The 24,964-nt window shown below is 44.0% G+C and overlaps 1 protein-coding gene across 1 annotated transcript in view; it reads left to right on the forward strand.

Moving 5' to 3' along the window:
- BEGAIN (brain enriched guanylate kinase associated) overlaps nt 1-24,964 on the forward strand; it is a 261,465-nt gene that overhangs the window by 146,122 nt on the left and 90,379 nt on the right. Inside the window, exon 7 of the mRNA XM_074996506.1 lies at nt 2,344-2,410. Coding sequence (XP_074852607.1) covers nt 2,344-2,410 — 67 coding nt within the window. The remainder of the gene's footprint in view (nt 1-2,343; nt 2,411-24,964) is intronic.

A 24,964-nucleotide genomic window follows, 5' to 3' on the forward strand; every position in this document is an offset into this window, starting at 1 on the left:
ACCAATTATGCACCTTCTCTATAGTAATTTTATCTAGGCCCTATTTCTCTAATTTCCTTGTGAAATGTCAAAAGCCTTACTAAAATCAAAATGCATCACAGCTATTACTTTTTTCCTATTCATAATACTGCAAAAGAAGGAAATTAAATTGGCTTAATACGATTTGTTATTGATAAATCCATGTTGGCTATTGTCCTCTATGTGTTGACAAAATGGAGGTTTAATCTTTTCTTGCAGTATCTTTCTAAGTAGCAAAGTTAGGCTGACTGGTCTATAATTCCCTAGGTGCGTTTGCTTTTAAATGTAGGGCAAACATAGTACCTTTCTCCAATCCTTGGGGACTTCACCTAAACTCCATGAGTTTTCACAGTCACTGATTGTTTCAGCTAATTACTTTAAGTTCCATTGGGTAAATTTCATCAGGCCCTGTTGACTCAAATATATCTCATACATATGTTCCTTCCCCCTTGTCATTAACATCAATTGTGTTTAGTCACAGTAGCGAAAACTGAAGCAATATAGGCATTTAAACACCTAGCCATCACTATTCTGTTGAGTTTTGGATCTTGCCTAGTGAGTTTTGTTAATTTTTCAGAAGTTTGATTGGAAAAGAAGCACTTCACAGAGCTAGAGTTTCCATGGCACTTTCCACTAACTGGTGTGGTTGGAACAAAACTGAATGGACATGGACTAGGGAGTCAGAGGGGGAGCAACAGGGAGCAAGGGCTCATGGCACATTCCCACTGCACCCCACAGCATGAGGGTACTATCAGAGGGACAGAGTTTAAAGTTGAAAGGAACTACCAGATCATCTTGGGCTTATCTGCAGAGAATCTGCTACCTCAGCATCGTGGTGCCACAGTACTGTCAGTCCGTGAAGACTCCACACAGACAGGAGAACCCTTCCCATCAGTGCAGGAAATCCGCCTCCCCCTTGACTAATGGGCAGGGCTGTTGACAGGCCAGGACAAAGAGGGGCCAGCAATTTAAAAGGACCCAGGACTCTGGGCATTTGGAGCCTGGACCCTTTAAATCGTTGCTGCAGCCGTGGGTGGTGCACACAGGCATCTTAGCCCTTATTTCAAGGCTTTTCCCTATCTCTGTGACTGGTCAAACCAAAACCATTGATTCTACGCCCACCGTACTTTAGGGCAGCTGAATTCAGACACAGAGACCTCTCAGCCAGTTTTTCCTTAGATCCAAGTGAACTATTAACAGCTCCATTGCCTACGACATCAGAGCGAAGAAGGCCTTAGGTCTGGTCTCACAGGATGTCAAATACAGAAGTTTGGGAGATATTTAGATAAACTTTACAAACCTGAACATTAACTTGCCGGTGGCCCCTACCTGCAGGTTGAAATGCATACTGATGGGTTGTTGCATGCATGTGTAACAGGACACCACCATCCCTTAGGATGTAGAAAAACAAGGCCCAGTTACTATTTTTATACTAATGGCCAGTGCCTTTTATGTGAAAAAAAGAGAGGAGCTGGTTCTCAGTTCCCATGGCTGGGGCTGCTGAGGTGCCAGTACTCAGTCCTGGCAAGTACTGGCACAGAAAAACCACTGTTAATAGCTGATGACTCCTATGGAGCAGATTCTAGGCAGTTTCTCCATTTGAGCACCAAGGTTATTGATAAGATACAGCCTGGAGAAGCTGACAAACTTTCCTGAGTGTGTAAATCCTGAATACATAGGAAGCTTCTGTTTCCTATATAACAACCCATCCCATTATGTTAATAAAAATAAATGCTTATCCCTCCTTTTAAGGGCAAAGCTTTATTCCCTGCAAATCAATGGGCTGGAGGCATTAGGGCATGAATTATTGGTGTCTAACAGAAGAAGGAATTCTCTTAGGCCATCCAGTGACAACTTTATGTGGCTGTACCTGCAGTTTTAGAACTCCATTAACATCACTCCTTAGCTTGAGGGTGTGGTTAGTGAATCCATATAGTTGATGATCCACAGACCAGCCCCCTCTGCAATCTCTATCACCACATTTCCCAAGCCTAATGTACAGGATACCATCCTTCTGTGTGGTTTCCCATATCCTGGTGCTTCATGCGTACTTATGAAGGAGCATTTCCCAGCTTCAGTGCATTTAGGGCTTCTGGCACAATTTCCCTCTAATTACCGCAAGCAAATATGACAAAGTGACTGGAAGCGGATGGTAAAAGTATTTCTAAAGCCTTGGACTTTAAACTCATATCCATTGGCAAGCAGGCAGAAGTGAAAAGTGCATATACTTTAATATTAGTGGGAGCCTGTATTTATTCTAAGGTGCAAAAATACAGGTTAACATATGAAAACACTTCTAATTGCATTATCTCATCTTTGTTTTAGGATTCAAAACAATTACCTAGCCTTACAAAGAATTAATCAGGACTTGGAAGATAAACTTTACAGGATGGTAAGGGTTTTTTTCTTTTTAATTTTAAATATATTTTTATGCTTTTAAGCTACTGGACAAATCACTGCATATCTGGTTTGATTAACTTCTGCTGCACATAGATATACACTAAAACCAGGGAGCATGATTTCACAAATGTAATGTCCCACCCACCTAACTATATTGTTCTGTTACCTTCAGCAAAGATGTGTCAATTTATATCAGTTGATGATCTGATTGGACAATATTGGATTAAAAGAATTCTGGTTAATTTGGCTAAGAGCTTCTCTTTTCCTTCAGTTTATAATATGTGGTTTTTAATTAAGAGAAGATTTAAATGATGCAATCCAAATTACCAAACTGAAGAATTTTGTATGCCTCTTTGTTACATTCGCTTAGCTTTATTATGTGATATTATGGAGCTTGGAGAGTTTTAATTTTCCTATCTCATCATAACTACCAAGCAATCTCACTATATTCATTTCAGGCTGCATGCATTTGTAAATTGTGTTAACACTGATCCTACTGCCATAAGCCAGTTAGTAACAAAGAGTGGGAGAAATTATTAAACCAGGTATGAGCCTCTGGGTCTATGAACATTATAAATAAGCCATGTGAGCATTCAGTCACTCTCTGTTTGGTAATATAAAAAGCTTGTAATTTCATTAATGGTGATGCTTATTTAATGCTGTTTTAACATGATATTCATTATTAGGAAGATTTTAAAGAAAACTTTTGGTGGATGGACATGCATGGAACAATAGATGAGAAAATTATGTTGTGGGGAATTCTGTTGCAGTAGCTGAATCTCAAAAGTTCTTCAGGTTTTTATCATTCCCAGATCTTCACTTCTTCACTTTGACCCTGTAATAATGCATTCTCAACACATCTTCCTTTCTGGTCCTTAACAATCCCTCATGCAAGCATGGAGTATATTGCATGCCACAGTATTTAACATTTGAATGGAGAGGCAGACTGGAGCTATACAACAGAAATTGAGCTTTGCAATATGATTGATGCAGATGGGAAAATCAGAGATTAGACATTTAAGGGCGGAATAGAGAGATATCCAGGAATGAACAATTAGAGGCCTCCAGACACTAAACAGGAAATTGGGAACAGAGCCATAAATCTTAAAATTTCTCACCCAGGCTCCAAATATTCATGGACCTATTCATATCCAAGGAATTTTGTGCAAGTGAAGGATGCGTGATGTGGTCCATAGTTAATAAACCACCAGTGCATATGTAACTGGCAAACAACGGATAGGCAAAGGGCTATGATGGAAAGGGTGAGCAGATTTGCTTTTTGATATTTGATAGACAGACATAAAGATACAATATAAGATAATTTCTTCTTTCATTGTAAGGTCCTTGGGACAGCAGTTGTGTCTCCATCTATGTTCAGACAGCACCTATCACTTTGTTGATACAACCAATATATGACACTCCAAAATTTGAATTGGCAAACAAAAAGAAAGAGGAAACTTCAGGCACTCAGAGAAAGCAACAGTTTTCTAGGTCATACCAAATACTTTGCAATAATCACGAGTTCTCAGATCCACAACAGGGGCTGTGCTTTAAAGCATGAGAAGAGACGCTCACAGAGCAGGAAATTGTTCCTACCAGCATGACAGGAAGTGGAGACTGATTCACACAACTGAAGAGGACCTCCAAGGCTTTATGGAACACTTAATACTGGAGTTGCTTTGCCTTCTGGAACTCTGGGAAAGGGGAGCCTGTTGGCAAAAACCAAACAAAATCAAATGGAAACTAATAAGAACAGACAGTGTTGTGCTGGATACAAATAGTCCAGATCATTTGCTTGTCAGGGCATATTGCAAAGCCCAAGCTGTTGGGGCGAGTGAGCTGAATTAAAAATCGAGCTGGGTATGTTATGGGCTAGGATCTCTGACAGAGGTCTCACTCTCTCAGTCTCTCTCTGTGTGTCAGAGAAGCAGCAGATTTTTGTTGTCTAGATTAGTTTGTGTTTTCACTGTATTTCAGAAGTATGCAAAGCCTCTGGAGGGTGCTATTTCATATTTTATAGAAATCCCACTTGACTTAAATAATAAGGTGAAAAGAATCCTGAACACTTAGATTTCCTAAGGGAATGAACAGGGAGGAGGTTGGTGAGCAGAAGCAATATTTTTACAATTCTATTCCTACAGCAGCATGTGTGAAGGTGGAGTGCCACTGAAGTCAAAACATCTTTGTTCATAGAAGGGCTCTGAATGCCTCTCTTCCCATGCAGGATCAGGGCCTAAATTTGTTTTTCAGTAGTGAAAAGTGTCACAATTTTAAGGTGCTGCCTTAGCACCTTTGAGGCCTAGAAGCAATAGTTCCAACTCTCCAGTCAGAGACAGCTATCCAGGGAGTAAGGCTGTTTTTGCAGTTATGTGGTGAACTGGGGTGACATGGGATAAGTTAACTCCCAGACTGCAAATTCATCACGCACCTTTGACCACCTCAGATATAGTCATTGTGTTTCATTTTCCCCTCAGGATGCTCCAATCCCAACTCTGCTCTGAGGTGGCATCACCCACTTCACCTAACCCACGGCTGCTCCCTCGCGCCTCATGTTCCTGCCCCCACAGCATCCCCTCCTGTCACTCTGCCTCTTCCCATCCCTTCCCTCAAGGCCCCCACCTGTCCTCCATGTACTGATCTCTGTCCTCTCCCAAGCCTCAACCCAAGCTGGGAATCAGCTAATTGGGGAGGCTGGCAATTATTTTTATGGGTTCTCCAGCCTGGGAGAATCCATGGAGTCATCATCAATGACCTCACCTCCCGCTTTTGCCCACTAGTCCATCTCCTCTAAGACTACTTCCAACATTCTAAATCTCCAGCTGCTTCAAACAGCCACTAGGGGTATTTTTAAGCAAGCTGACAAAGAAACGTTTCACTCCTTCTTCCCAAATACCCAGCTGCCAGCCAGCTAAATGAAGACAATATTTTGTGGCCATGATATTATCAGACTTTTTTTTCGCTGGGACACTGTGTGATGTTGAGCTGTTGCCAACGTCATTTGCAAAGTGGGGAGGCAGAGGCGCCATCAATTTAAAAATCCTGCTTTCCCCCAGATCTGGTCCGGATACTTCTGTCTATTTCATGGCCATGAAGTCACGTAAGCTTCAAGCTATTTCAAAATAGCAACCCCAACAATTTCCAATGATCTGACTGATAAAAAAGTGTAAAAACACCACCAGGAGCATTATATTCAAAATAATGGCATGCGTAATACAGTTTTACCTTAAGCAAGCCAGCCTAAATTCCCCTCTAATTTTAATTGTTTACAGTAGTCTCCTTCTGAGGCTCTCCCACACTATGGCTACGTCTACACGAGCCCCAAACTTCAAAATGGCCACGCAAATGGCCATTTCAAAGTTTACTAATGAAGCGCTGAAATGCATATTCAGCGCCTCATTAGCATGCGGGCGGCCGCGGCACTTCGAAATTGACGCGCCTCGCAGCCGCGCATCTCATCCCGACGGGGCTCCTTTTCGAAAGAACCCCGCCTACTTCGAAGTCCCCTTATTCCCATGAGCTGATGGGAATAAGAGGACTTCGAAGTAGGTGGGGTCCTTTCGAAAAGGAGCCCCGTTGGGACGAGATGCGCGGCGGCGAGGCGCGTCAATTTCGAAGCACCACGGCCGCCCGCATGCTAATGAAGCGCTGAATATGCATTTCAGCGCTTCATTAGTAAACTTCAAAATGGCCATTTGCATGACCATTTCAAAGTTTGGGGCTTGTGTAGACACGGCCTATTACGTAGAGATGTGGGGGAGTGTCAAATTGTTCCACCGTTCCTCTCCCAGAGCTAGTTCTATTTCAGTGTGAAGTCCATCAAGTTAGTTAAACCCTTTGTGTGCTCAGGATGAAATTCACTATCTATTTAATAAGATTGCAGAAAAGTCCCTCGGAGGCCTAGAGTGTCTGCAGAGCCAGAGTGAAGCAATGGAATCAGTTACAAGCATGGCTGGGAGCTCCTTTTGTTGCAAATACCATTAGGTTCAAATCATTGGGATCTGCAGTCTTTATCATCTATTTTTTAATTCCTTCGCCATTTTGACTTCACAGGTTACACCTGTGTGCTACAGAGCTATAGCTATACAGTGGGATACATTGGGATATCAGAGGAAACTCAGCCAACCACCACCATTAATCTACAGCAAATTTGCATGCAACAATTTCATTGGCTGTATGAGGCAGACTGCACAATTACATTACTTGGGCCACTGCCAGCTGCACAGATCAACACAAATCTCCCAGAACACACTTCTCCCCACTCTCCACTCATACACCTCAACACAACTACCCACCCAGAACATGCAATAATCTCAGTCATCCTTCAGAACCCTAGAATATCTGCTGAATCAGCATGAAGCAACGAGCACAGCTACAACAGCAGCTGGGACCTTTCTAGAGTCACAGAGTCATAGAAGATTGGGGTAGGAAGAGTCCTTGGGTGGTCATTTAGTCCAACCATCTGCTTAAAGCAGAACCAACCCTAACTAAAATCATCCCAGCCAGGCATTAAACTGGGCATTAAAAAGATCTAAGGTTGGAAATTCTACCGTCTCCTACATAACCCATTCCAGTTGTTCACCACCCACTAGTGAAATAGTTTTTCCTAATATACAACCTAGATTTCTCCCATCCTCCACTGCAACTTGAGACCTTTGTTCCTTGTTTTGTCAACTACCACCCCTCATAAGTCATATGTTCTGACACCCTAACCATTTTGTTGTCCTCTGCTGCACTCTTGCAAATATGTCCATATATCCTGTCGAAATGGGGACCCCAAAACCGGACACCGTACTCCAGATGTGGCCTCACCAGTACTGAATAGAAGGGAATAATCACGTCCCACCCAAGGGCCAACAGACACTGCAGTCTCCAGGGCAAAGTGTATGTGGGGGTTCAGCTTCATGCTCCAGTAGGCATGAGGTCAAGAGAAGTCAGCCCTTGGCACGACCCACACCATGCGGTCCCTTCCCCAGCCTCAAAGTGGAAGTCCAGTGGCAATTCAAAGAGCCCAGGGCTCCAGCAGCTGCTGTAGTAACAGTGACAGACAGGAGCCCCAGGCTCCTTTGAATTATTGGATCCTGGGGCAATTTCCTCCTTGCTTTCCCTCCGCAACCCCAGTCGGCAGGCCTGCTTCCCTGGATCTGCAGGCAACATTGCTACAAATGCAGCCCAATATGCCATTAGCCATCTTGACAACAAGGGCACACTGACTCATACCCAGCTTTTTGTTCGCTGTAATCCCCAGATCCTTTTCTGAAGAATTGCCCCTTAGCCACCCAGCCCCGCAGCCGGTAGCAGTGCTTAGGAGTCTTCTGTCCTCTACACTTATCCCTACTGAATCTCATCAAATTTCTTATGGCCTAATCCTCCAATTTGTCTAGGTCACTCTAAGCCCTATCCTTACCCTCCAGCATATCTACCTCCCCCCGGCTTACTGTTATCTGCAAACTTGCTGCAGGAGCAATCCATCCCATCATCCAAATTATTAATGAAGTTAAACAAAACTGGTCCATGACCAAACCCAAGGCACTCTGCTTGACACAAGCTGCCAGTTAGACAGGTAGCCATTGACTGCAACCTGTTGAGCATAATGATTTAGCCAGATTTCTATCCACCTTATAGTCCATTAATCCAAGCCAGACTTCTTTAACTTGCTTGCATGAATACTGTGGGAAATTGTATCAAAAGCTTTGCTAAAGTATATCAAGGCCACTGCTTTCCCCCATATCCACAGAACCAATTCTATCATTACAGAAGGCAGTCAAGTTGGCCAGGCATAACTTGCCTTGGCCAATCCATGTTGACTGTTTCTGATCACCTTGCTCTACTCCAAGTGCTTCAAAATGGACTCCTTGAGCACTGTTCCGGGATTTTTCCAGTGACTAAGGTGTTGCTGATCAGTCTGTGGTTCCCCAGAGTCTCCTTGTTCCCTTTTTTAAACATGGGCACTATTTGCCTATTTCCAATCATCCAGAACCACCCCAAATCACCACAAGTTTTCAAAGATCATGGTCAATGTCTCTGCAATCACATCAGCCAACTCTCTCAGCATCTTAGAATGCATTACAGACCCATACTCAGGAAATTCTGGGAGGATGCTTTTTTTTTAAAAAAAAATGGACCACCACACCCACTTTTTGTTTTCATGTACGGTCACCTAAGATAACTAAACAATTGCCCTACATTCTCAGTATGAATCAGGAGGCTTCCCCTGATTTAAAGCCCTCCTCACTTGGTTAGCTAGCTTGCCTTCAGAGATGCTGTTGTTTCTCTTTGTTAGGTGGATCCCATCTCTGACTGGCACTCCTCCCTCATGGAACAACAACCCATGCTGTAAGAATTGAAAGCTCTCTCTCCAGCACCTGTTCAACCATGCATTTATCTCCAAAATTTTATGGTCCCTACCTGGACCTTTTCCTTCAACAGAGAGGATGGACAAAAATACAACTTTCACCTCCAACTTGTTCATCCTTCTTCCCAGACTCACCAGTCTGCTGTGACCTGCCCAAGGTCATTCTTGGCAGTATCATGGGTGCCCACAGGGAGAAGCAGGAAAGGGTATCAGTCCAAGGGTTTGGTCAGTCTCAGCAGACACTCTGTCTCATCCTAAATTCTAGCTCCAGGAAAGAAGCACACTTCTCAAGTTTCCTGGTTTGGAAGACAGATGGATGACTCTGTCGCCTTTGGAGGGATTCCCCAGCCACCACCACCCATCTTCTCCTCTTGGAACTGGCAATCATGGAACCCCCATCCCTAGGACAAGGCATCCCATGCTTCCTGGTCAACGGGGCTCTGTCCAATCCCTTCTCTGAGATGACTCTTCCAAAACCGTTCTCCACTGTAATGCCTTTTTGGAGAACCTGAAAATAGTTTCTCTCTACCTGCTTTGAGGGTGCATGGGGTCTCCTCTTTCTTCTTCTGGAGGTCACATGCTGCCAATTTTCTTCCCCATTGTGCTTGCCTTCTCTTATTCTTCAGTATGCTCATCTGTAGTGCTCAGTGCTGACTTCTATAAAGAAAATCTTCATTTTTTTCTTATGCAAAGCAGGGTTGATACTTGGGTCTCTAGTCCTTTAACCTTGTCTTCCAACTGGGAGGACAGTTTGTACTTTGCACAAAGTTGCTTCCCTCCTCTGGGAGAAAGACACAGATGGCATATAATATGGAAGTCCCGTAAGCTGTTTTTTTTCTAGAATATCACCAGCTTCAATCATCCCTGGGAGCTGCAGTATGTCATTGGCTAGTTTTTCATTCTTAGCCATTTTCAGGGGCTTTTTGTGTCCACATGATTTTACAATACCACAGTGGGATGAGCCACCTGCTTTGGTTTGCAAAAATGGAAGGGTAGACGTTAGACTAGTGAGTGGGCCACATATGTGGCCTTCTTGCATCTCGGTGGGGCTCAAAACTGTTGTAAGCAAGATCCTCTCCCAGGATAGGGCAGAGAGGGAGCTGTGCTGGTCTATATACTATCAAAACAAAAAAGCAGTCAAGTAGCACTTTAAAGACTAACAAAATAATTTATTAGGTGATGAGCTTTCATGGGACAGACCCACTTCTTCAGACCATAGCCATACCAGAACAGACTCAATATTTAAGGCACAGAGAACCAAAACCAGTAATCAAAGTTGACAAATCAGAAAAAAATTATCAAGGTGAGCAAATCAGAGAACAGAGGGGCAGAGGGGAGGGAAGTCAAGAATTAGATTAAGCCAAGTATGCCAAAGAGCCCCTATGATGTCCCAGAACATTTGCATCCCGGTTCAAACCACATGTTAATGTGTCAAATTTGAATATGAAAGAGAGTTCAGCAGTTTCTCTTTCTAAAGCATTATAGTTACTATATTATATCCTAACTTGTATAATCTTTTAAACAGTGGTAGGAAGTACACATACGCCTGCTTGAACAGAGTTTCAAAAGGCTTAGTTACAGCTCTAGTTTCACAGAATTGCTTAAGTTGGGGAAAAAAAAACCTTAAATGGCGGGAAAAGTAGGTCTGACATTTTTAAAATAAAGCATTTCAAATTTCAGTTCAAAACAACTGGTTTCAGAAATTCCTTTGGGTTTTTAAAAATGTAAATGTTTTAAATGGTCAAAAAAATGAAGCATTCAGCATTCAATTTAATCAGAAATGAGTTTTTTCCAGTTTTTGAGAATTGCCAGAGAGCCCCAAAACAGCTCAACTTGTCAGAAATAAGGGAAATAGAATGGAAGAGTTAGGGAAAGGGATGATGGTGACTGGTTGGAAACTTCAGTTTTTGCATATAAGCGTCTAACAAACTGGGTGAACCCAGCAATAAATCAATAAAAAGATACTACTTCAACCACCGTGTCTCTGTGGGTGAGCCTGTTCTTTGACTTTAGAATAAAGATCTGTGCCTGATAGTCCCATAATACTTATCAATCCACCATTAGTATTTAAATAAAAAAAAGTGGAAGATGGCTACACCAAGGAAATGTCTGGCTATTTCTGACTTATACCTAAGTCCTATAAAAGCCAAGCATGTGATTTTTGTTCCCACATAATGAATGACAACTTTAAAGGTGACTTTGAGCAGTTGGAGTGATGTAGAGCACCTCATTTTTTTCCTTCACAAAGAAGCACTTGCATTTTCTCTTTTTGCTGACTGCCCTATGAAAGTGAAATGGAGGTGACCTAAATACACTTTAAGGGACTAGCATCTCAAAGACAAGAAAACTCAGAGTCAGCTCTACTTAGCAAGCTCATTTTCTCACATTCAGTGGGGACAGTTGTAAATTTTCAGACATTTAGAGGTGATAGTTGATCCAAGCAGAACCCAGAGAAAGTGTGTGTTTCCTGGAGCCAAGAAAATTTCCTAAACATCATCTTTTTGGGAAGGAATTACTCCAAGTGCTACCAAAACAAGTAATTTATAAAAATAGCTAGTAAAAATCTTATTTACTAGGTGTTTTTACACCTTTCCTTTTCATCTCAGAGCCACTTTCCTTTACTCTCAAATCTTATTTCTATCTATCACTCACACAAATCCACATGGCATTTTATTTTTCCCTGACCAAATCCGTTTTAGTAACCTCACCAGGATAAGGTGTTCAGCTGTTGCCAAAGACGGATATACCGAAACCCAAATTTTTAAGAACTCACCACAAAATAGCAAGTGCACTTTTGCACACACAAATTACCCAGGCTCTAGCTGCCTGCACCTGTAAGAATTGCAGAAATGTGATGCATATCATTGCACAAATCCATGACTTGTGTGTGCGCATCAGGTCTTAAGCATGCAGAGATTTGTATTTTTCATTGTATATTTGTGAGTACTGTCATTAGTTTTCCATGCTGCTTTTTTTTCTCTAGAAAAAAAGGTGCCAGAGCTCGAGTGTGATGATTCCTCATAGGGGTTAGAGAGTTCATTTTTAATGCCCTGGTCCCCATGCTGCTGTGGGACCAGCAGTGAAAATGTTTCTGCTGCTCTAATGGAAAAAAGGTACCGCAACTCCTTTCCGGTGCATTCCACCAGAAAAAAAGCCCTGGACTTCCATTTGTAATGGTGGAGGTGGATTGATCCTACCTGTCCCTTTCACATTGCAGCACTTGATGTGGTGGCTGAAAAAATGAACTATGGGAGGCTGTTTCTAAAATCTCTTGCCTTTCTCCCAAAGTCAGAACTTTTCTCCCCCACCCCCTCTCAAATAGGACATCTTTCACTAATTCTGACAGCCTGCAGAACTACAGAACCTCTCACCACTGTTCTGCATGGTGACAGAAGGCATCTCACTTCCCATTTTCTTATGTGTAACTTTGCAGAGCAGGTCTTCCTTGGTCTCTAGCATGCTGCAGATCTCAACTGTAAATGCTGTATATTTACTAAGCATTCACCTGTGTTTTAGTCTCTCTCTGCTTCCAAGTAAAATGTCCATGTGGTTCCAGTTTTCAAGGCATATTCCTATAATAGTTGTTTTTATGTATCCTACAATATGTGCCTGTTTACTGAGTTCTCCAAGTCATCCATTTCCAACCATATCTGTCTGTGGCAGAACATGGGGCCTGTCTCCTGTCCAGTGGCTGCAACATAATTTCAGCTGGAATTTCCAAAATAAATGTAATAGTTCTGTGCCCTAATCCCAATAAATGGGATTTAGGAGCCTAATATGCTTAGGGTCCATTAAAAACACCAGTCTTGGTCAATCATCACTACTTGTGAATCCATTGTTAGTGAGAAGTCGAGGAAGACCTCTAGGCTGCATAAAACTTTCTAGAAAGGAAAGGGGGCAAATGGACTTTACTGAAAGTGATAGTAGGTTTCCTCTTCCTGCTAGGATCATGTGTCTCTTACCTAGTTTTATCTTCAGTGAGAAGCTATTCTCATTTATGTATAGGGACACTTGAAGTGGTGGCTGCCACATGACTGGAGTTGATGCTAAAATCTTTGGTGTCTTACAGCCACAATGTCCAGCACTTTGACATACACATTGAAAGGTCTGGGGGGAAAGAGCGGATTCCAGAAGTGAGAGTTCTGGAGGTAAAAGTCTTTTCCCCCATTGTGACCATCCAGGATCAATGCCTATTGAGAGACCCTAACCATCTGTATGGTGAGCTGCTGAATGCCCTAGAGCTCCTGCTCAGTAGGCTCTAAGTGGTGCAGAGAAGTCCCCAACTATGGATAGCAAAGGACAGCAAAGGTATAATTCGAACTGCAGTTGGCAAGGGATGTGAAGGGTAACAAGAAGGGTTTCTACAGGCCTGTTAACAATAAGAGGGTTATCAGGGAAGGTGTGGGGCTGTTGCTGGATGAGAGTAGTGACCTAGTGACAGATGATGTAAGAGAAGCTGAAGTACTCAATGCTTTTTTTGCCTCAGTCTTCACAAGCAAGGACAGCCACCACACTAAGGTGCTAGACACTGCAGTATGGGAAGGTGGAGGGCAGCCCGTGGTGGGGAAGGAGCACGATAAGAGCTACTTAGAAAAACTAGATGTACACAAATCCATGGATCTGGATTTAATGTTACCAAGGGAATTGGCAGACGTCATTGCCGAGCCTTTGACCATTATCTTTGAAGACTCTTGGAGATCAGGAGAGATTCCAGATCATTGGAAAAAGACAAATGGGTTGGATACATGGACTATAACATGGATAGAAAGCGAGCTTGATGGTCGGGCCCAATGGGGAGTGGTCTATGGCTCAATATCTGGATGGTGGCCAGTTTCAAGTGGAGTGCCCCAGGGCTCGGTTGTGGGGCCAGTGTTGTTCAATATCTTTATTAATGACCTGGATAAGGGACTGCATTTCACCCTCAGCAAGGGTGTGGATGACACCAAGCTAAGGGGAGACATAGATAAGTTGGAGGGTAGACATAGGATCCAGAGTGACCTGGATAAATTGGAGGACTGGGACAAAAGAAATCTGATGCGGTTCACCAAGAAGAAGTGTAGAGTCCTGCACCTGGGACGGAAGAATCCGAGGCATTGTTGTAGGCTGGGGACTGACTGGCTAGGCAGCAGTACAGTGGAAAGTGACCTAAGAATTATAGTGGATGAAAGGCTGGATATGAGTAAAGAGTGTGCCCTCGTAGCCAGATCTAGATCTAGAGAGGTTGTTGTTCCCCTCTATTTGGCAGGGTGAGGCCACATCTGGACTATTGCATCCAGTTCTGGGCCCCCCAATATAAAAAGGATGTGGATGTGCTGGAGCAGGTTCAGCAATGGGCAAGGAAAATGATTAAGGGGCTGGATAACATGACTTATGAGGAGAGGCTGAGGGATTTGGGCTTATTTAATTTGCAGAAGAGAAGACTGAGGGGAGATTTGAGAGCAGCCTTCAACTTCCTGAAGGGGAGCTTCAAAGAGGATGGAGAAAAAACGTTCTCAGTAGTGACAGACAGCAGAACAAGGGGTAATGGTCTGAAGTTACAGGAAAGACGTAGGTTGGATATTAGGAGAAACTACTTCACCAGGAGGGTGGTATAGCACTGGAATGCACTGCTTAGGGAGGTGGTGGAATCTCCATCCCTGGAGGTTTTTAAGTCCCAGTTTGACATAGTCATGGCTGGGATGACTTAGTTGGGGTTGATCCTGCTTGGGGCAGAGGGCTGGACTCTACGACCTCTTGATGTCCCATCTATCGCTGTGATTCTATGATTCTAAGATTTGCCCATTGTTCGTGACTAGGAGAGACTGGCTAACAGTAAGTGCTCTCATGCTTCATCCAAGAATAAAAAACTTAGAATAATACCCAGCTCTAATGTGGCACTTGTCACCTCAAATGCTTCAGAAGGAAAGACAAGAATCAGCAACCCAGTCTTACAGATATGGAAACTAAGACTCGGAAAGTAAAGTGATGGGTCCAAGGTCACCCAGCAGTCCAGTAGCAGAGATGAGACTATGAGCCCTATCTCCTGAGTCCCAATCCAGTATTCTACCAGACCACATAGACTCTAGGATGTTGATAGATGACAGAGTGGTTGGTGTTACAGTGGTCCACTGATTTTATTGCTTTTTTAAAAACAGGTGAAAAATAAAAAGGCAGTGGTTTTCATAGTCTAACACAGAAAGTACATGAATTGACCATTGATCCTTTTAGTACAACTTCCCTGTCTCTAGAAGTGGTTTCTATCAATTGATTCCAAATATCTATTTTTCAAATGAAGGAAGAAACTTCCCATGGAAGCAGACAGCCCAGCAGCTACAGAGTTCAAAGCCATGTAATTTTTTCTGCACAGGAGGGAGTATGAAATTAATCCAGATAGAAAGAGATAATGACTTGTTGGGGGGGACACATAAAAAGAGAAGAGACAAAGGTTAGCTTGAATATTGGATTGCTAATAATTGAATCCTGTACACTCTGAGAATCATATATAGAATCATTATTTTGGCATTTGCTCATTTGATTATGATAGTGATTGTCTGCAGCAGCATCCTTTCTGTTCACTATAGATGTAGTTACTTGCCTGTTTTACAGGAAACAAATATTTCTTCTTTCAAGATAATGTCATTGTAACATTCGTGGAAGATGCTATTAAATTGACACAAGGGAATTATCATGAATCAGCACCATCTCCTATCCTTCCAGCTAACATGCATTTAGTACATTATTATCCCACATTGCTCTACCCTAGGAATCCAGGCTGTTCAGTTGAATTCACTGATAGGAAGGGACATTAAAATGAAATTAACAAAATTGCTTTTATTTAGAAGCAGACACAACACAGAGCAGGGGGTATACCAGCTGGTTTAAAAAAAAAGATTTTTACTAATAAGGTGAAAATTAGGGGGTGTCTTTCTTCAAGCAGAGTTACAGTGGTAGGAAGGGAATGTCAGATGAAAACTATATGTATGATTTGATCTGGATGCCATGGTTCAAAGCAAGGTTAGGCAATCTGACCTTTCTTTCTATACTAGAGGTTCATCATCATGAATCATCAATAACCATGAGCTCAGTGCCTGTTGGTGTCTGATGCCTCTCTCACTATTCCTTCCATCTTTCCCTGTCCAGTGTGGAGTGGCTTAGTTTCTGTAGACTAGCTCCGCACAAATCTACTATATCATCTATCCATTCTCTGTGGGGTCTGCCTCTCCTATTTGAACTGTCCATTATGCCAAATACCAGGGTCTTGATTTTTCATTCGTCATTCATTCTGCAGATATGCCCAAATAGTTGTAGCTTCTGTTTTATAACCTTCTACAGCAGGTTCTCTTTTGGCTGTATATTCCTATATAATTCCTCATTGGTGACCTTCTGCATCCATCCTTTTCTCAGAATCTTTCTATAAGAACTTCTTTCAAATGCCAATATTTTTCTTCTTGAATCTTTCGTTATCACCCATGTCTCACATCCACACAACATGCTGCTGAATACATACATTTTCAAGACGCTCGGCTTCGTTCTTAAACTAGTTGCTTTGCTTTTCTAGATCTTATCCATCGCCTTCAAACTTGCTCTTGCTTTTGCTATTCTAGTCACTATTTCCTTCTTACAGTCTAGATCATGTTATGTTGCTCCCCAGATATGTGAACTTCTCTACATTTTCTAGTTCAATACCATCAACACTAATCTTCCCTCCTATTTCCTTACCTCCAAATACCATTGTTTTTGTTTTATCAATGTTCATAATCAGTCCGTACCGCTTCCCTTCTTCATTTAGCACCTGCACTGTTCTCGCTAGCTTCTTCTCATCTTCCTCAATTATAGCTATATCATCCGCTAACCTTAAGTTAATTCTTTTCCCGTGCATGGATACCCTTTCTACCTCTTCCTTGATCTTGTCCATCACTCTCTCCAGATGTGCGATGAAGATACTTGGAGATATTGGACCTCCTTGTTGCATACCTCTTCTTGTTTTAAACCAACTTCCCAACTCCCGGCATGTTTTCACTGCTGCCCCCGCATTGTCATGGATATCCTTCAACAACCGTATCAGTCTGCTATCCACGCCATATGACTCCAACACCGCCGAAGTCACTTTCTGATCTATACTGTCAAATGCCTTTTGAAAATTGACAAAGCAAGTGTATATGTTCTTGTTCTTTGTCAAGCTCTTTCTGCTATCAGTCTTAATGCCAATATCTGCTATATGATACTTCTGTCTTTTCTGAACCCCGCTTGCTCATCAGCTGTATGTTCTTCTATCTGCAATCTTAGTCTCTCAATCAGTATCACCATCAGCACCTTGCCAAGATGACTTGTTAGGGCAACCATTCTGTAGTTCTTGCACTCCAATGTACTTCCTTTATTGGATACTGTCATTAGCACAGATCTTGTCCATTCCTTAGGTGCCTTCCCTCCTTTCCATGCTATATTACATAGTTGGTGTATTTCCTGAATCATGCTTTCACCACCATATTTGATCATCTCTTCTGTGATCTTATCATTTCCAGGGCTCTTGTTGTTCTTTAGTTGTTTCACTGCTTTTTCTACTTCCTCCTTCAAAATATCAGTCTCGATCTCGATGCTTGGTGGAGTATCTCTTTCAGTTCTTCAATCACTCTCTCTGAGACACGTGGGTCCAACTGTGCTTTGTATAGGTCGGTGCAATATCTTGTCCATCACTGCACAATCTTCTCCCTGTTCATGAGCACTTCTTTGTTTTCATCTTTGATCACCATCTGCTTCGGTTGCCATTTCCTATCAATATTCCTAATTGTCTTATTCACCTTCTTGGTTTTACATTCACCGTAATACCTCTCTATATCTCCACATTGCTCCTCTAACCATTTCTTCTTATCCTTTCTGGCTGCTTTCCTTACCTCATTGCATTTCACCCTATATTGCTGTTCTGCCATCTCAGAGACATTCTCTTCTGATCTTCAACGCTCTCTTCTCTTGAACCAGCTTCAGTGTCTCCTGGGTAATCCACTTCTTATTGATCTTTTCTTCTTCTGGAATGGTCTGCTCAATTGCCTCTTCTATAGTGATGGCTGTCCCTGTGACTCTCTTACCTAGGTATTTCTCTGTGGCGATATTCTTAATCTTCTCTTTGAGCGCTGCTCTGTATGCATTCCCTGTTCCATCCTCACATAGCCTCGCCACATCTCTTTTTTCCTTAAACTGTGTTTTACATTTTCTTTTGAGTTTTACCTTGATGTTTGTGATCACTAGACTGTGGTCTGACTCTATATCCGCTCCTTGGAAAGTTCAGCACTGCTGTACTTATGTTCTCCATCTACTTCTTATCCAAATCATATCTATCATGATCTTGGACATCCCATCATTTGATCGCCGTGTCTGCTTCCTGCAGTCCTTTTGTTGGAATCTCACATTGCAGATCATCATCTCATGCTCTGTAGCAAACTCTAGTAGTTTCTCACCTCATTTGTTTCTTTCTCCATATCCAAACCTTCCTGTGACTCTCTCCCAATCTTCGTTATCTGTTCCAACCTTCGCATTCCAATCTCCTCCAATGATCAACACATCTTTCTTTGGTATCTCCTCCACCGTCTTTGTCAAGTCTTTATAAAATAGCCCAATCTCTTCCTCCATAGTGTCCAACATGATGCATACACCTGAATGACTGAGATGTTGACAGTTTTGCTTTGAATTTTGGTACCATCATTCTTGCGTTCACTGGTTTGTATCCTAATAATGCTCTTCTAGCTGTTTTGCTAAGAAGGAATCCAACTCCTGCTTCATTCTGTTTCCTGACCAAATGACTTCGCAACCACATATCTCTCCTTTTCCCATCCAACGCACCTCTGCCAGTCCAAGTATATCGCATCAGTATCTCTCCATCTCCTTCTCAAGCAGCTCTAATTTTCCAGTTGCCCACAGTGTTCAGACGTTCCATGTTCCAATGGATAACATATGTGTTAGTTGTAACTTTCTTTTGGTAGCCAACTTATCAACCCAACCCCAACTGCTCGATTTGTATCACAGACCTTGTTTATCCAGGCGATGCCTGAGCTGGCATCTTTTATCATTTAGTTGTACTGGCATCAGATTTCATTCGTATTGTTGTTTGACAGTCAGTGCATCAACACACATCTGACAAACCTTCCTCCTTCATCCAGGCTTGGGACTGGCATGGAGCTTACAGAGGTTTCATGGCAGAGTTATACTACAGGTTGAACCTCTCTTGTCCAGCAACATCTGTAATCTTGCATGATTTTAATTAGGCAGCAAATCACTTGTCATGAGTGTAGCCCAGTTTCCTGTAGTCCTGTAAAGTTTGTTTACGGCCACCAGTCCTGGCTCTCAGTGTTCTGTACTGTTACTTAGCTGTAATTTACGCCCTAAATATCTTCCCAGTAAGCAGTTGGGCTGTCGCCAGAATTGGCCAAAACTTCAAAATGGCCATACTAATGGCCAAATCAAAGAATACTAATGAGGTGCTGGATTGAATATTCAACGCCTCATTAGCATTTGCACGCTGCCAGCCGCAGCACTTCGAATGTGCTGCTTTCAAATGTGCATGGCTTAGCGCAGCTACATGGGGGTCCTTTTCAAAAGGACCCCGCACATTTCGAAATCCCCTTATTCCTGTCAGCTGATAGAAATAAGGGGATTTCGAAATGTGCAGGGTCCTTTCGAAAAGGACCCCCTGTAGCCGCGCTGAGCCACACACATTTGAAAGCAGCGCTTTCGAAGCGCCTCGGTCAGCACCTCATTAGTATTCTTTGATTTGGCCATTAGCATGGCCATTTCGAAGTTTTAGCCAAATGTGGCCACAGCCTTGAAGTATTAGTAAAGCTGATAGACAATATGCATCTCCTGTGCTCCAACAAATTCTCACGTTCAGCACCAGTCAGGTCCCAAGGGTGCCAGACTAGAGAGGTTCAGCCTGTATAAGCACAGGGCAATAGGTATATTTTGCAAAAAAATAAAAATAAAAAATAAAAATAAGCCACATGCTTCTCCTGGAAAGAAGAAGAGACAAATGCATTTGCAGTAATTTTGCGGCTGGCAAGGTAGGCGAGATATTTTATTGGGACTTGTTCGCTTGGTCGGAGAGGCAGTTCTACGATACAGAAAATGAAAGATAGAAGAAGGACATGATGGATGTGTAGTCAGGTTGCTTAACACGCTATTGGAAGGCATCCAGATATTATAGTGATAAGCATGATATAAAAATGTATGCAGAACTGTAAAATAGAACTAAATTGCATCCAGTTATAAACTAAAGCTGGAAGCAGCTAGTTCTGCAGAAAAATAGTCCTGTGGGAACAGGCCACAAAAAGTTATGGATAGGAAAAGAACTTTTAATAGTATCCTAGATGTAATCTAGGACTGGAAAGAAAAACAGAAGAGGGTAGGACAAACACACACAAAAACCAACCTTCAGGGGACTTTCAAGGGGTGTACACATTAGCTTCCTTATTTTGCACCATTTAATTGCTGTTTCAGAGCACTCTTCTGCATATATTTACTTATGGCTAGATTTACTTTTAGGAACAGTCTTAAGCAAGGGGTAGAATATAAGTTACTTCACCACAAGAATAGTTGTGGGATGCACCAGTCTGAGGCTCAGATATTTCCCACCCTTCCCTTTGTTGCTGAAGTGAGGATCAGTAATTTGTTGCTGACCTATACCAGCCTCAAATTAGGACACCCTGTCACTTTTTCAGGTGTGTTGGCTAACCTGCTGGGTCTGCCCCCTCTTATCCATCCCTGGCTGCCTGCTGCAGGAAGTAGAGGTAACCGGCCCACAGGAAGCAGAATAACTAGGGTACAGGGCCTGCTTTCTCTTGCACACCCAAGCCTCGAGTGGCCTGAGCCAAGGTGACAAAACAAAGTATTTCAATTGAAGTAGACCTGGCCTAACATGAAATCTTTTGTTTCAATTTTCTTGCTGAGCTCAGTGTAGCACTGAGTTATGCTTATTCCTCTGTAACTGAACTAAATTGTGTGGACTAGATCCTACTCCTGAATGGCAAGCTTCCTACTGACTTGAATACAAGCAGGCAGTGGGTCCACCAGCCACCATGGACCCCGGGGCATGGTGGGAAAGGGGGTCAGCTCCATGGCCCAGAAGGGGTGGGGCCAGGGGCAGAGAGGGTGGGGCCTAAGCCAGTCAGCCCTTAGTGCCAAACCAATCATGGCACTGCCCCCACCAACCCCCATAGCCATGCAGAGCATCAGAGCAGTGCTGCTGCAGCACGTCAAATGGCTCTGGAGCTCCAGCCACTGCTGCTACTACAAGAGCAGTGGCACTGGCCAGAACTCTGACCCCTTTGAAATGCTGGGCCCTGACATAATTGCCCCGTTTGTTTTCCCCTACCATCCCTTTTGGCATGCCTGCAAGCAGGTTTGCACTCTATAGGAAAATTACTGGACACAAAGACCACTACTTCTCTATAGAACAAAGACAAACAGTGACCCAACATTATCCAATTTCCTTGCTTTACAAGCTGCATCTTAACTCTTCTCTAATACCATTTCTTTCTTTGATACTTTATTAATTATACCCAATTTTAACTCGCATGCAAATTAATTTTTGAGCTTGTGACATTCGGTAGTCAAAGGAACAAACCTTTGAGTCCTTTTCTCATATGTAGCTAAATATGGAGTCAACAGCAACTATTTCTTCCACTTAAGTGTCAGAACAAAAGCTCCAAAGCCAGAGATAAATCACTAAGACCCCTACCTTTAAATAATGCTGTACTGTTGAGACACAGAGGAGAGAAATCAGGCTGTGCCCAAGGTTATTTTTAATCAAGGGGAATGCTAGCTATTATTAATAAGATTAAATTCTACAATGAAATTCTGATGGACACAGATTGGTATATGTAGTGTTCTTGTTGCTGTGTTGGTCCCAGGATATTAGAAGATGGGTGAGGTAATCTCTTTTATTGAACCAATGCCTGCTGGTGAGAGAGAGAGATGATTCTGAGCTTGCAGAACCTGTCTCTCTCATGAACCAATAAGAAATTAGCTTATCTAGCTTTTACCTCAATTAGATTAGGTCAGTAATTCAGATTTGAGACATTAATAACCCCGCCTTCTTTGTTTCCCCTTCTTTAGGTTGCAGAATAGTTCTGACCTGTGTGTTAGGGATATAGAAAGTGCACTTGTAGCAAATCTATACCATCCAGGCCTTTTATTGTTAATAAAGATGTTCGAGTATGGTAACCTGTACGCCCCCACACTCCACAGGATTTTGAATCTAGATCAGCAGTTCAACTTTGTAGCTAGGAAGGCTCCCTAGTGAAAATAGATTTAGCTTATTAGTTCAAGAACTCCTTGACTCTATAAATAATATTAAGGAAAATGAATTTCAAAGCTACATGTATCAAATGAGCTGTGCAAATTGGATGGACAAGTACCTGTTTGCACTTGCTGGTAAGAAATGGCCTTCAGAGAGCAATTCTGTTGAACGTGCTAGCCTTTTCTTTTGAATAAGTTACCAGTGTTTACACATGAGATCAACCTAGCAACATTTTCAAGCTATAGTATACCCCATAGAATGGTTATGAAAATCCCATTGAGAGAAAGCCATTTGTTTCTGTTTCTTAACAAACCAAAACTACAAACCAAAACTACAGTGGTTAAATATACCCTTAACATATTGCCATTGTGACAAGGTAAGGCTGGGAGGGGGTAAGAACAAGAGGGAAAAGCAAGGCAGGCAAACAAGCAGAGCATGAGCAGCAGGGGAGGAAGCCACCCTGGGCCAACTGGGGCCAGCTGGTCCCACTTAAGCCTGCTTTTAAAAGAACTCTTGCCCAGTAGGCAGGAGTGGAACAAAACAAAACAAAACAAAATGAAACTAAACGAAACGAAACGAAACGAAACTAAACGAAACGGAGTTTTCTAGAGGCCCACAGAGGAGGAGAGGCGTGATCAGCCGCAAGAAGCTAAAGCCCCTGCTCAGGAGGCCTGAGATTTGGTATAGGGCCAAGCAGACTGAACACACAGGAGGAGCCAAACCAGGAGGGGTAACAGGCTGCTGCTGCTGCTACTTCCACTGCCACTACCTGGAGGAGGTATGGGGGGTAGGAATCGTCTGGGGAAGTGGCCCAGGGAAGAGCTGTGCAGTTCATGACAAGGGGAGCCCTCCCCTACCACCAGCAGCCACACAGGTTCCTGGGGCCGGAACCCAGAACGAGTGGGTGGGGCCCAGGTTCCCTTCAGACCACCATTTCCCCCCTCCCCCCGTCTCAAGAAGGGCAGTGGTGTCCTGGCTGTGGGAGAGTGGACTAAACAGAGGCCTGGAGCCCGAGAGCTAGACTAGCCCTGCCACACACGGTGCCGGGGTGGGATCAAGTGCTGCTGTGAGACCCTGCAGCAGACCTACCTAGAGGAACTCAAAGAAAAGAGAGATGGAGGATGTGGGGAAAGCCCTCGTACAAGCCACTGCAGTGGAAGGAGGCCAACCAGGCATATGCAGTCACCCAGCAGGAGGCCCTGCGGCTACAGCAAGAGACTAACCAGCTGCTCATGAGCCAGGCAGCCCAGGACCGAGCCACCCTCAGAGAGGTCTTAACACAGCTGAAAGCCCTGACTGCCCAGGTGCATGGCCTAGACGGGACTCGACCCTTGAGGGATAGCAACTACCTCCAGAAAATGACAGGGGAGGATGACATAGAAGCATACCTTTTGGCCTTTGAGAGGACAGCCATATGGGAAGGCTGGCCCCGAGATCAATGGGCCAGCATCATGGCCCCATTCCTCTGTGGAGAGGCCCAGAAGGCCTACGTCGACCTACCAGAGGGGATGGCTGCAGATTACACCCAGCTGAAGGCTGAGATCCTGGCCTGGACTAGGGTAACAATGGCCATCAGAGCCCAGAGGTTCCACAAATGGAAGTACTGGGAGGGAAAAGTGCTGAGGGCCCAGCTGTTCACATTAATCCACCTGGCCGAAAATGGCTACAGCCCAAGACTAATGGCCTGGAGTAGATCCTGGAAACCATTGTGTTGGACTGGTACATGAGGGGGCTACCGCCGAACCTTCGGGGATGGGTCTGCCAGAATGACCCGTCCTTGTACGATGAAGTGGTGGCTCTCGTGGAGAGACAGACAACAACCCAAGCTCTCACATGGCCCCTTGCAGAGGAAGCCCGGTGGGGCAAGCGGGCCCCTCCTACTCCCCAGGCCCAGCCATTAGAGCCCCTAGGCAGGGTTGGGGGCAGGAGAAAGGAGAGGGAGGGGCAACCAGATGTCCCCAGAGGACTTGGGGGGCCAGAGAAGGAGGATCTGGGGGTGAGACCTAGCAACCCCAAGAGAAGGCGGATGCTCCATACAGGGTATAAGTGATATGCATGCGGGGAATTGGGCACGTAGCAGTCCACTGCCCAAACGTGGATGAACCCATGCAGTGCAACTTTGGGGAGCTGGGGGAACTCTGAAGCCTGATAGATGTGGTGGGCATCGCGACGGCCCCCCCGTTGGTTTACCCGGCCAGTGAAAATGAATGGTGTGGAGACTGCAGCCCTGGAGGACTCAGGGAGTACCCTCACATTAGTCTCAGGGCAGCTGGTGGGGCAAGACCAGCTTACCCAAGCCAAGCGCACAGGGATATCCTGTGTGCATGGAGATGTGTGTTATTACCCAGTCATCCCCGTGCAAATAGAGCTCCAAGGAAATGTCACAATAGTGACAGCAGGGGTGGTACCAACGCTCCCCTACCTGGTGGTGATTGGGTGGGACTTCCCTGGCTTTGGCAATCTGTTGCCCATGGAGGGAGGGAGAGTAGAGGTGCCACCCCTGATCTTCCATGAGTTCTCCGAAGACCTCTTTGCTGCACCTGGGAAACTGCGGAAGTTGAGGCATCAGAGGAGGGCAGCCAAACAGCTGGGTACCTGAATCCTGTCCTGGAACACAGGACCAGCCCTGGTGAGGGAAGAGGCTGAACCCACAGGGAGGAGGGCGACCCACGGGATAGAGGAGCCTAAGGCTGGGCCCAGTTCTACAGGGCCCCTGGGATCAGAAGAATCAGAGCTTCCCCTGAGCTTGAGTATATCAGGTCCTCCCTTCCAAACCTTGCGCGGGAACAGGCCGAAGCCCCGGCATACCGAAATATACGTCAGGAGGTAGTGGAGGTGAATGGGGTACCTGTGGAGGGAAGAGCCAAAGGACAGGGACCATACTATATAATTAGGGGAGACCTACTATACTGTGTAGGGAAAGTACAGGA

This window comes from Carettochelys insculpta, chromosome 6 (assembly GCF_033958435.1).
Source record: "Carettochelys insculpta isolate YL-2023 chromosome 6, ASM3395843v1, whole genome shotgun sequence".
NCBI classification, from domain to species: domain Eukaryota; kingdom Metazoa; phylum Chordata; order Testudines; family Carettochelyidae; genus Carettochelys; species Carettochelys insculpta.